Here is a 13,303-nt window from a genome sequence, read left to right on the forward strand (position 1 = left end):
GTATCAGCGCTTTTGTTTAAATGTGTTACACTTAGTCTAACGATACATACAAATAATCAAGTTTTCACTTCAGAAAGTGTCAATTTTTCTCAAACGATAGATTTGACCAAAGTGATACGCTAATAGCTGTATATCGACATTTTTCTCTACGATTTGAAGATTTTTTTACGACCCACTGTGAGGCGAAATTGCATCCAGCAATATCATACATAAAGTGAGACTTTTATGTGTGCCTTATTTCCTAATTCGCTACGCTCAAACGTAAATAAATTATTTATCCCATAATCAAAGTAAATCGAGGGAAGAAAGAAAAACAAATACATAAATGCATTTTAGGATTTGTTGTCTACATTGTCATTTATCCACATTGTTAACACATTTCTAGCTTTAACACAACACATCATGCATGAACTTTAACACTAGTTTGTTTTTAACTGAGCGAAAACTGCACATATTTATATACATAATATATACAAAAAACTGCAAAAACCTTCTTTATAATTATATCCTGTTCATTTGAACTTCAATCATATAAAACATCAATTTCCTTTAATTCTTACACGGAAAACTTACATATATGAATATACTTTCCCAGTCAGTGTGCTGCGAGGCGGCTACTCAGCCCTAACTCCGTCGTGGGAGGGGGAAGTAGAAAGATACCAAGTCTCAAGACCAGCTATCATCTTCTGGCGGCCTGACAACCCCCACAATTTATTGCCGAAAAATATTATCCTCAGTGAAGATAATGTAGTCCATAGAAGTTCAATTGCTAGCCTGTACATTCATCCAATGTATGTCTTCCGAACATATCATTTCATTAAACTTATAATATACGAGTACATATAAATTCATTTGAATTCTTACAATGTATTTATATCTTAATGAGACTATGACAAAATTGATTTAAATTTGAACTTTTGGTAAAATACTGTCTCTATCTTTCCATCTTACAAGAAAAGGTAACTTTCTGTTTTAAAGGATCTTTAAACAGTCAGTCCATTGTAGAACAGTTCTCTATATGCATCAATATAAAACACATATCCATCCTGTTAAATCTAGGCGACAATGTATCCAGAAGAACTAAACTCTTGAAATAATCTGTAAAATATAAACTGTATTATTATCAACATCATGTTGAAAATTGTACCGATTATACTTAAATCAGCTCTTACAATTAAGCCGAGCAAGTTAACCAAACACATCAAAATACATGAGGGAAACTTCCATGCAGTGCTATGTACTGTTAATATTCGAAATAATGTTAAAACTCGTATTACATTTGTTTATGGCGTGGCTGTCACACTTTTATGAACATAAACATAATTTATTTTTAGTTCCTAATTTCTTTCTTTTGATAATTGTTTTCTCCAATATTTGAAAATTTGTCAGGAGTTTGATGATTAGCTAATATATAAATTCAATTTAAACTAGAATTTTCTAATTCTGATTGCCTCCCTTTATGCATGGCTATTGTATAATTTCGTTTTAAACATTGAAATAAATTCCACTCCAACCTTGTACAAAATGCACAACATGTATATCGACCAATTTATTATTTTCATTATTATCATTATTATTTGTTATAACTTTTATATCTTTTCAAGACTTCAATATCTTATTGAAATTCAAAAAAGCTTCCAATGGGTGGGCGGGATGGGGTCCAATTTGTATACATGTAAGTAGTGTGTGTTGTGTTAAGCAATGCAGACAACTTCGAATGACTTAACTGACTAGTCAACTCGGCTATATACCAACTGAAATTTGCACGAAATAATCGTGCAACCAACACTTCAATAACTTTTCAATACAGCAAAATCTAGATTACTTTAAACCTAGAATAAATACATTTATATGGTATATCGCCATGGTATTCTTTGTAAGTTAGCGCTTACCGTAACATATCGACCGTCGTTTTTGGCCACGTGGTGGCAAAACAATATCTTGAAATGGTACATAGTACGTCCGTACACTCCATAATACAGCTAAATTAATAATTGTGTGTATTAGAATTAAGGGTTATGTAGTATAAAGTTATACTTGTCTAACACAGAAAAAGCTAAAATTAGTTAGTTCGTGATAGAAACCGAGATTTAATGCTATTGTGCGAGCAAACATGTGATATACCGATTATTAATGAGATGAGCCGCGCCATGAGAAAACCAACATAGTGGCTTTGCGACCAGCATGGATCCAGACGAGCCTGCGCATCCGCGCAGTCTGGTCAGGATCCATGCTGTTCGCTTTCAAAGTCTGTTGCAATTAGAGAAACTGTTAGCGAACAGCTTGGATCCTGACCAGACTGCGCGGATGCGCAGGCTCGTCTGGATCCATGCCTGTCGCAAAGCCACTATGTTGGTTTTCTCAAGGCGCGGCTCAAATATTTTATCCGAAGAAGTGTTATTTTCAGACACTTACGTCTTCAAATGATGCTGTTTTCGTACGTTTCCTATAAAAAGATTTTTTGTGGCGACTTCAATGTTATCGAAACTCGGATGTTTTGTTTGAAGTTAGTGTTTATATTGTGATAACTCTACAAGACATCGATTATATTTGGCTCACTTTGTCATATAAGTCATTGCTTTCAATGATAACTGGGTTAAGAAAGCTTATGACAAACTTAACTGACGGTTCGTTGAAATAAAATCACCGATACAAAGTTTGACCTGTTTCGTCGACATGTATAATTACATTGTTTACCTTTTTAAAAGCGTTTTTGGTGTCACAAATCAAGAGGGTTTGCCAGGTTACTCACATGAATTGGGGAGTCGTTCACAATCGAAATTTGATCACAGACACTCGTGGTCAGGATCACCTCCATCCTCTGCCCCTTCTAACTGTTAACATTTTAGCACGAACTAACTATAGGGGTTGGTCGTAGAACACGTTTTATTACAATATCAGTAAGCTTTTCAAATGCAAGAGACTAGCAAATATGAAACTGACACTAGGCTGGATGCCTACTCTTCATCGCACATTTACCAGGGACCAAAACTGATCGTTTTCATAGAAAACAGTCCTCATGTAGTAATTATCCGGTTCCGCCTATGGCATATATACAGCTGGCAACCGTAAGTACAGAAGTTTTCAACGAAAGAAGTAATTGATTTACGAATGTGAAAAATTTATCGGTAAAATCCAAATGTCAGTCATCAGAACAAATGTTATTTGATGGAATGATTACAGACCTATCCACTGGTACCAGGGATTGATAGGTAGGTGCTTATTAAATAACTTGACTGCATTATATATATACTATACAAGCATTATATACCCTCTCTTCATTATAGACCGTTCAAAGTCGCTTTACATAGCGCAAAGTAAGCCACTGATGGCGCAAAATCCATCCTCTACTAGTACAGACAGAGAGCGATCTGACCTGAGAAACATAGTGAGATAAAGCCCATGAGAGAGACAGAGGGGGAGGGGGAGGGAGAAAAAAACTTTTAGATACAGGCCTGCCCCGTTTACTACGCCTGGCTCTTTGCGAATGGACAGTCTGGTTCTTTGACATGCCGTCGGTATAGCACCGTTACACTGATAAGTTATTGTTTCAAGTGTCACTGTCACTTGCCTATTTTGAAGCACTGATTCGAAGCACAGGTTGAAACTGAAACTAAACACGTTCCATAATCGTCAAATGTGCTGTGCGCAGTTTGTGTTAACTAATTGCTAAAGATATTGCCTCACAGATGACAAGAACGTAAGGAAGTACAAGGGTTTGACCAAAATGTCTGTGAAACTTGACTGTAATACCATAACCTTACGTTCAGTGAGTGACTCTGTAACATTCATCAGTAAATTAAAACCAATACTATTTTTATATATGCAAGCATTTATTATACGTACGAGTATTGACTTTGCAACCTCCCTAAAGACAAGAAATATATGAAAATAAATGTTTTTGTAGCTAATATAATCAGTGTAGAAGAACAAGTACATATCACATTATCATCAACGTTTTATTTTTTAGCAAATAAGCTCACAGAAACATTTTTGACAGTGAGAATCAAAAATAAGATTACCTATTTCTTGATAAAAATAGATGCGTCACAAATACAGGGTATGTTCCATGTAAATACCTACCCGATGCAAGAGTTCTCGTTATTTGCAATCACAGATTTTGAAACTATCGATAAATACAAAACTTTGGAAAAAGAAAATAAATGTATTTGAATAAATTTTTTCTGGTAATTTGAAGCACTATCTAATTAATTTTTCACCATTTTATAATGGCTTGTCAGGCACTGAACATTTAAGCTACTTTCTCTCTGTAATATATACTTAGTGAAGTCTAGCGACATAATAAGACGATTTTAAATCCTATACCATACAGCTTTTTTGTCATATTTTTATGAACTAAATATAATGGTACAGACAGGAAAATCTGAGTAAGCGTTTATGCGGTAACGAGGCTCTGCCGAGTTAGGGCGTTGATAGTTATCCGCCAGCCGAATATTTCAATCCAACTTTTTTATACACTACTAAGTACTAAGTTTATTCACTGAATAATAGTAAAAATAAAATCAATCTACTGACACTCTTAAGTTTATTATATGATTTTCTTACAGAAGCGTATTTAAGCAGTGTGCGGGAAATCATGACATTTCAGATTCCCGTTTCATTTTAAAGTAACGTATTTTTTTTTTCAAATAACAACGATTTATGACTCGAGAAAGACAATGTAAGGAACAAAGAGGAATTATCAGGGTATTTGAATTTTGTCCGGTTTGATATACTTCACAAATTCACTACATAAATGCGGTTCGTTATGCGTCATTTACAGCACAAGTTGTACTACAAAGACTTTTCTAGCGACGATAAAGACATCAGAAAGACCCGTCTGGTATGCAAGAAAACACTGACCTTCCCATTCGGGAATGCTTCTCGTACAGTTACATAATTCTAAACATTAACCTGATACGGGATTTGGAGGTGGAATTTGAAGGTAAAAAAAGATAGCATGAATGTATCAAATTGAGGCACAACAATAAACATTGTCACTCTAGTAAAATATCAAAATATCAAGGAGAAAATAGATACAACAAAAATGCCAACAATGTAAAAACAAAATCAGAAAGACAATGACTAAAACATAAACACTATACAAACGAAGTCATTAATTTTTTTGATTGTTCATATTTCTGTGCTCTCAAACTCTCCAACATAAGCCTTGTTCTCAAACTGCAGAGAATCTATGTCATGTGGAGAAACAATGGCATCTGTACTGTGACTATCTTGCTTGTTTTGCATGTTCTGCATGTCATAATGCTTTAGCGCAGCTTCAAGAGGATCTTCAGGTATGGTAGAGTAGTCTGTATCCTCTGTAAACATATCCATTCTCACTTCTTTCTCTTCCATTTGGTCATAGTCACCTTCCTGCCTTAGGTCTCCTACACTATTAGAGTCCAGAGAGTTGTGACTGAAACGTATTTAAAAGAGAAAATGTCAGAGCTGATCGAACCTATCATTTGAAAAGCAACCCAATCTCAAACTACTGAATATGTTGTAGTCTGAATTAATATGAATGTATTCACCTGAAACTTTGCAGAGCTTGCAGAATACTAGTAAACGTAATTAAATGGATCACGTCATTTATTTACGTATTTTAGCTGCAGACGGTGGTACCTTATTATAACACAAACAAATAATGGCAGTTGTTTTGATAAGGTAAGTAACGCTTTCTAGCTGCAGAATTATTGTATAAAGAAAACTGCATTTTGTTTATTTCTCAAAATGAAGTCTATAACCTCAACCAGATCATCACTACCAGCTATGATGTTCTTTATATGAGAAATCAATTGTCAAAATTTATTACCTTCCCATGCTCAGATTATCATATTCTATTTTCTCTGGAATTTCGGCGTGTAACAATGGGTTTGCCCTATAAAATATGAGTTTAAAAACAATCATATAATTAGCGACATGTAAGTTTAAATGTAAAACTGTTTAAGGAGAGTTTGAGAATGACTATAATACTGTGAGTAAAACTAAAACACGGTTACAACTCTGTATGAATATCAAGGTGGAATTTCTTTTCTACCTTTTTTGAGAGTACAGTCATGATAATCGTATTGTTTACAGGAATATGATAAAGATACACAAAGCAGATTGCATTTTGTTTCTTAATGCTTTCAATATTCATTTGAATTCACATATATCTGGAACCGTCCCTCATTGAAAGTTTCAACAAGTTTGTAGAGAACAACAATGTAAGACTAACTTCAAAATAAAAAGACAGTACTAATAACGAAAACGAAACAATCACAAACTAGTTTAACAGTTTGTATACAGCATTTAAGTGTTTCACACAGCCTAACATATTTTCTGAGGATAAATTAGCAAACTAGCAAACTAGCAAGTGTAACAACAAAAGTATGATTTAGACTGACTTACTGCCTAGAATACATGTTGCTTCCCGGAACTACAGTTTTGTTCTTTTCAGATACGTCATGAATATCTGAAAACAAAAATGGCACGGAATGACAATCTATAAAAAGTTGACTACCTTAACAACCGATTCTGTGAATATTTCATTTACAATAATATATAAAGATGGCAGTTTTAACTTATTTGAAGTGACATGGAACGCACACATTTTGTTCAAATATCTGTACTTTCCGCCATGATTTTATTGTTCCTTCTCTTGAGAAGGAACATTTTAATTCGGTAAGTCACACTTGACTGAGCTACTGATATCGAAAGCTGTTGTCATTACAAGCTGGCCAGTCAAACTCCGTGACGTTAGAAATAACCTCTGACGTTAAAACTATTCTTTCCTAATTGAAGCGACTCTCTGACTGAACGCGTCCGTGGATTACATATTACTAAACCCCAGGATAGTTGATTGATTCTTTTATTTCCTCCATTCTTGAAGAACATAACATATGTACAAAGAGATAGACATATATCAGCAAATTTACATGTAAACAACTAAATATTATTGTTACCTTCAAATGCATGGTTAATATGTGAAAACAACCCCATTGCGACCATCTAATTATGCGCAACAAATTCACGCATCGAATCGTAATGGATTGACCGGGTCAATGTCTTATTGCCGTATTTACTCAACTGAAAGTGGTAACAGATTTAATTTGTTGTTGGGTTTAACAATTTATGTTAAATAATAACTAGCGTAAATACTTACTTGACATAACAGACACTGCAACCAAACTTTTACAAGATGATCATTACATATTTATATAGATGTGCCCTAGAAGGAACTTTTGCTATGCTTTAACTTGTTATTTTGCATACTTCGTGTTTTACGGTAATAACATTACCTTGTGGTTTAACCATAGCTGCCTTCAATTTTCGTTTGTAGGTATTCCTAGTTGTGAGTGAAACATAAACGACAATAGCTACAGTAAGAGCAAGAACTGCTATCACTGCAGCCAGAATGTATACAGTCTTAATAGAGCTATCTTCCTCCGGAGCTTCCTTCACGCTTGACTGTAAAAATAAATATTGTCTGTAAGTGCAAGAGCTACAGTGACTGCCGCAAGTATTTAGAAAGTCTTTGCGGAGATAAATTACACTGGAGATTCTGCCACGTCGACTGTATAAATACTGTATAAATACACATACATTAAAAGAATACTGCCATTATTTGTCACAGTCATAATGTTATTGCGATGATAAAAATCAAAATGCATATAACACTAAACAAGGCAATTGGTAACACCGATGGATGCTCTCCAGAAAGAGGGATGGGGGTTGCGATTCAAAAACTGGGTCATATAGACTATTATCTCTTGACTGTTTATAATGAAATCTGTCAAAACATTATTTGATTTATTGATAAATGTCGGAAGTTGAGTTTCTGAGGAGTCAATTTTTGATACTGATGTGAAATATTCAATTTAGGCGAGTAGCTCTGGACAAACGTTCTGATATAAAAGGAGATAATTACGAATGAGGCCAGCAAGAGTTATGGTTCTTTGCTAATGCACTTCCTCTCACTAACTTCTATAAATGTTTTAAGTACCGAATCAATCATTGCAATTATTTTCAAGTAATACACCGGAAAAGCTTTCATTCTTAAAGGGAGATAATTCAAAAATAAGTAAAGCTAGAGTTATTGTTCTTTGGCATTGCACTCCTTCTCACTGATTTCTATGAATATGTAAAGAATTAAGTTAATCCATCATATTGTTTAAAAAGCTCTGGAAAAGCTTTTCTCAATTAAAGGTAGATAAATCCAAAATAGGGTCAGTTTGAGTTATGGTTCGTAATCTCTGCGCATCCTCTAGCTGACGTCTATCGATATATAAAGTATCAAGTAAATCCCTTTCATAGTTTTGGACAAGCTTTTTACAAATAAAAGGAGACAATTCAAAACCAAGACTACTTTCATTTAAAATTTCCTATCACTGCACTTCCTCTCAATGAGCTCTATCATTGTGTGAAGTTACAACTGAGTATCTTCAATACGTTTCGAGTTATGCTCTGGACAAGAAGTTCGAAGGACGGACGGACAAGGTGGCTACGATATGCCCCTATCCCCCTTCGGGAAGCATAAGAAAGCCATGTATCCGATTGAAATATCCACTTTTTAAGAAAGACGTCCCCTCAGTGCAGTGTATGTCTGTATATGTAAATAATGTGATACAGACAACGTATACATAATTGACGATTATAAATAAGTTATGGAAAAAATGAGGAACTGACTTGTGAAAACACAACAGGTGGATTTAAAAGTTTAAAAGTTTGACTGTAAATAAGGCACACTCTTTATTAAACCATATTTCAGAACAAATGAAAATAAAACTTATATGTAAAATAGAACGCATATGTAAAATAGAAGAAAAGACATTCTTTAAAAACAAAATGATACAAAATATTATATGGCGGTTTATATTAAGAAAACTTGCATTTCTGCTTCGTTTACACGTCTGAAAATACTTACAACTACTTGTAAGACACTGAATTCCTGCATGGCTTGTAGTAACGCTTCATAATTATTATCGACAATTCTGTAAAAAATAAGAATAAAAATAAATCATTAATACGATTTCATATATTATCAGTATTTCAAGTAATACCATTTATCTCGCATCTTACAAGATTCTTGCATTTCTATTGGTCAACAGACTTCACGTGGAGACAGGGTATATACCATATCCTGCTAGTACATTACAGATATGAATTCTGATTAAAAACAAAATGGCTGCCGCATCGCTAGGGTAATTAAAACAAGTCGGATTATAAGCCCAAGCTATAGATATCATTTCCGAGATAAAAAATTGTTTAGTGTTTTCTTGCCGCTCTCATTTTTCCTATCTAGTTTAGGTTCATGAAGTTAGTGGAAATTATATAGAAGAACAGTAACTCTGTATGACACGGCCGCGATTGACAGGTTGAAATGTTGTTTTAGTAAAATCATCGAAAAGCAATGGCATTAACACATTTGTAAGACAGCAGTTTGTTGTAGGATCATTTAATCTACCTGCAAGATAAAGGAATTAACAGGAAAAGTTTTAAGATATTTCTGACATCGTGTAATCTGATGATTTTTCGAAAGGATGGAACGTAAAAGTTTTTCAAAACCAGCTCAAAACCTGTAAAAATGAGCTTCTGTGTGTTGTAATTCTGTCAAAATACAGTTCATTTTGCATTTTATGGCTAGTGTTAATCAACTATAATCAAAGCATGAAAACCAGAGAAGATTTCAGGATTCCAGTCTGCACTGTACGCCCTGCACTGTAAGTAGCTTTATCAATATAAAAAATGTGTCAATCAGTACAGCGAGTATGTAAAAGGTAGTCGGCAAGATAAAATCGTTACACTGTTTTTGGTGACAGAATACGGGATATACGCTGTCTCGAAAATCCATATCAGGCGAGAGCGATATGGATTTCCTCGACAGCGTATATCCCGCATCCTGTCGCCAACAAGCAGTGTAACTAATAGTATGCAGCAATTCAGATACATTCTTTTATATATTAAAAATCATATGGTGTTTTATTTGACAAATTCTCAATAAAATTCAATTTTAGGTAATATCTAAGTAAATTAATATCATATTATTTATCTTGGCTAACTTGCGAAGTAAGCCCAATGTGTATTTACAACATTCTCAAGCCAATTCCCTATGATACACCTTATGGCATATGAGGAATCTTGACAGATTTGCCTGGAAATTCATTTTCTTACCTAAGAGCTTCGCTTACAGAAAGTACACGATCAGTTTTCGTGTCAACCACATGAAAGTAAAGATCTGTCCTGAAATAAACATATGAAACTTGTGTCAATTTATCGATCATTTCCGTCCCGAAATAAATACATACAATTTGTGTCAAATTATCGACGACGTGTATGCATATGATCATTTAAAACAACTTTCCCTGTATTTTCAAAAAAAACGAGATTCTTGCAAACATTACATGTTGTGTTTTGTTCATTTGTAAAAGGTTTTACATACAATTCAATTACTGAATAAACGTGATTAACAAAGGAATAAAATGAGTAAAACAAACTTGAAGGTTTCAACTTTTCCGTCCGGTGTTTTATGGTCCTCAAGCCAGTCGTAAACAAACTCATAACCAGTGACTTTACTGTATATCCTGAGTGTTGGAAAAGAAATGTAGTTATAGACTTGAAGTGTATATAACATGTGTGAACATGCTGTTCTTTTTTAGTTTGATTTTGTTCTGTTTTTGTTTGTTTTTACACCGCCTCGGAAGCCTAGTGAAAGACCGTCTGCTTCGAGTGCTGAAGGTCGTTGGCCGCGTCATACCAAAGACGTTAAGATGGTACTAGGAGCTTTCTCGCTTTGCGCTCAGCCAGGATATAACTAGGACTGGCCAGCCCGGTTTCTGTATAATGTGACAATCTTACTAAAGTACTTGGTATTCTAAACGAAGATCTTAGAATGATCCATCCACATTCGTCTTCTGTATATTTTACAATATTGCTATTTTTATTTTCGCAAATCTATTTTTATTTAATCTGAACCGATCAGACGGCTTGTTTCAACAAGCATTTGGCTGAACCATCAAAATAACGTCAAATGTCTAAGGGTGAGAAAAATGTGCAGTCAGTCAGAGGCTCAAACTCGAGGCCTCTCGCTTACAGGGCGAGTGCTCTATCGACAGAACTAACCGGCTGTCTGACACCTTACGTGACCAAGTCCGTACCATGACATATGATTTCTCTCCAAACACGAGGGCGTAATCGCGATGTGGTCGTCGTAAGAATTGTAAGTATGAAAAACTCAGGCTAAATATAGACTTTTTTAAACTTATAATTTCACATACAAAATGTTGTTAGTAAAGCTCTGATTGGCTAGCGGAAAGGTCGTCAGAACGAGGCTTTCAATAGCACGTCTTCAGATCCAATGTGCATAGTGTTAATTGTTGATGTATTTAGTCAGATTGTATAATGTGATATGGTGGGGTATCATATCCCATGTCTACGGTGTGATATTCCAGTGAGGAAGCACTTTAAAGTTGTGCATTGTGCTCACTGCTACTGATAGACACCGTCGTTTATATGACTGAAAACCTGTCGAAAAAAAACACACACGCTCACACACATACATACGCTCGCACTTACAATGTTATTGGAAACAGAAATATCATCAAGTGTTAAAAGGGGCTCGTCTCATGAATTTTGATAAATTTCATTCTTTGTAAAGATAAGTGAATCGATGACTTGATCATAGTATTCGCATACTATAATAGACTGATTGTTAAAGCAGAACTGCCTCCTCTGTTTGATACGCGGTAAAATATGTTGTAAAATGAGACGTGATTTATTGCCTTTGAATAAGGTTTTTTCGGCGACGCCGTCTGTTGATTGTGCTAAGCTGAGTGAAATGTAGACAAAGCGTTTATCCTAAACGACGCTATTCACAGTTTTAAAGCTAACTTTGGCTCAGTATATTTAGCAAGAATATTGATATATCTCAGAATGATAAGTAAGTTTAATAAATATGATAAAAACCTGTTCAAATACCAACATATATCAAATTAAAGAAAGAGCTGAATACGGTCTGCGTATCACATGAATAAGGGTGTGATAAGAGTCTTTTATGTACAGAAGTGCTTTTTAAAAGATTTTCCTTGTTACAATTGTCGTCTGCATATGAAAAGGTTTCTTGCTTTTGTGACTTATTCAGATTGCATATTAAAATGAGTACTTGTTTGCTTTGATATATTTGTTATAAATTATTTAACTGATTTATTATATATGAATATTTTTCTTTAGTATGGTATGCAAATATTGAACTCAGTTGAAATCTGTTTTGTTATATATATATGCTATATAATGACTGAATCTCATTACACTGAAATGAAGGTACGCTGCATACAGTTTATCTATGTGATATGACTACGGTCAAACTTTGCTTATGAAACAGAAATATTGAAATAATTACAGTTGTATGTTTTGCTTGACCTTCACTTTTTTATAGGTGTGACGTCATTGTCCAAAGATTCATGAATAGCGAAAATGCATTTGTTAAAGCGGGATCAGTTGGCCTATTTTAGAAATAAATAAAAATAATTTATAAAAAAATCCATTAATTGATTTTTTCTCATGTTTTCTAATCAAACTTGATTTGTAGCATCTTTATTAGGCCCACAGCCAACTTTGTTCAGCTGGGACATTTAACCCCTTTTAGGAGCTGCTAGAGCTAAAACCAGAAATGCCTTTATACAGCGTCTCATGAACAGCTTGGTGGATCTTTGTCATACTTGGTCTGGAGCATCATTATAAGGTCCTCTTCCAAATTTATTTATATAGGAAGTTGGGCCCTATTAGGGACCACTATAGCTAAAAGTAGATATGCCTTTCTTCGCATTAACCACTAAAATGTAATGGATTTTTATCAAAGTCGATGTGTAACAATATCGTAAGGTCTCCAGCTATGTTGTTACAAATGGGGATAGGGACCAATTTAGCTAAAAATATAAACACGTTTAATGACCTCTTCTCATGAACCGCTTCATGAATCTTTATCAAACTACTGCTGTAATTATTCGTCTAAGGATAAACGAAACAAAATTGCAACCCAACGAAACCTTTGCGAAAAATTAAAAGAGAACCAGTGCGGTGTTTAGTTTTGCAATTTGAAAAATGTTAGATGAAAGATGAATGTTAGATGAAAAATTCATAAACTTCTTTCCTTATTACAATTCGCCGACCATCATTTTTAAAGATATTTCTTGTTACCACTTAATAGCATTATATTCATTCAATGTTATAAGCTTGAATATTTGCAAACTTTGTTGTATTCAAAATATTTAAAGGGATGCATGCTTCATTAGTATCTCCAAGCATGTGTCCAGACATGAAATCC

The 13,303-nt window shown here is 34.4% G+C and overlaps 1 protein-coding gene across 1 annotated transcript in view; it reads right to left on the reverse strand.

Moving 5' to 3' along the window:
- Positions 1-3,814: 3,814 nt before the first annotated feature.
- Positions 3,815-13,303, reverse strand: part of LOC123562164 (protocadherin Fat 4-like) — a 48,082-nt gene continuing 38,593 nt past the window's right edge. Inside the window, exons 31-37 of the mRNA XM_053525759.1 lie at positions 10,479-10,565; positions 10,156-10,224; positions 8,909-8,975; positions 7,284-7,452; positions 6,394-6,457; positions 5,816-5,881; positions 3,815-5,419 (exon numbers count right to left, since the gene is read on the reverse strand). Coding sequence (XP_053381734.1) covers positions 5,134-5,419; positions 5,816-5,881; positions 6,394-6,457; positions 7,284-7,452; positions 8,909-8,975; positions 10,156-10,224; positions 10,479-10,565 — 808 coding nt within the window. The 3' untranslated portion in view covers positions 3,815-5,133. The remainder of the gene's footprint in view (positions 5,420-5,815; positions 5,882-6,393; positions 6,458-7,283; positions 7,453-8,908; positions 8,976-10,155; positions 10,225-10,478; positions 10,566-13,303) is intronic.

The sequence above is a fragment of the Mercenaria mercenaria genome, chromosome 2, assembly GCF_021730395.1.
Source record: "Mercenaria mercenaria strain notata chromosome 2, MADL_Memer_1, whole genome shotgun sequence".
NCBI classification, from domain to species: domain Eukaryota; kingdom Metazoa; phylum Mollusca; class Bivalvia; order Venerida; family Veneridae; genus Mercenaria; species Mercenaria mercenaria.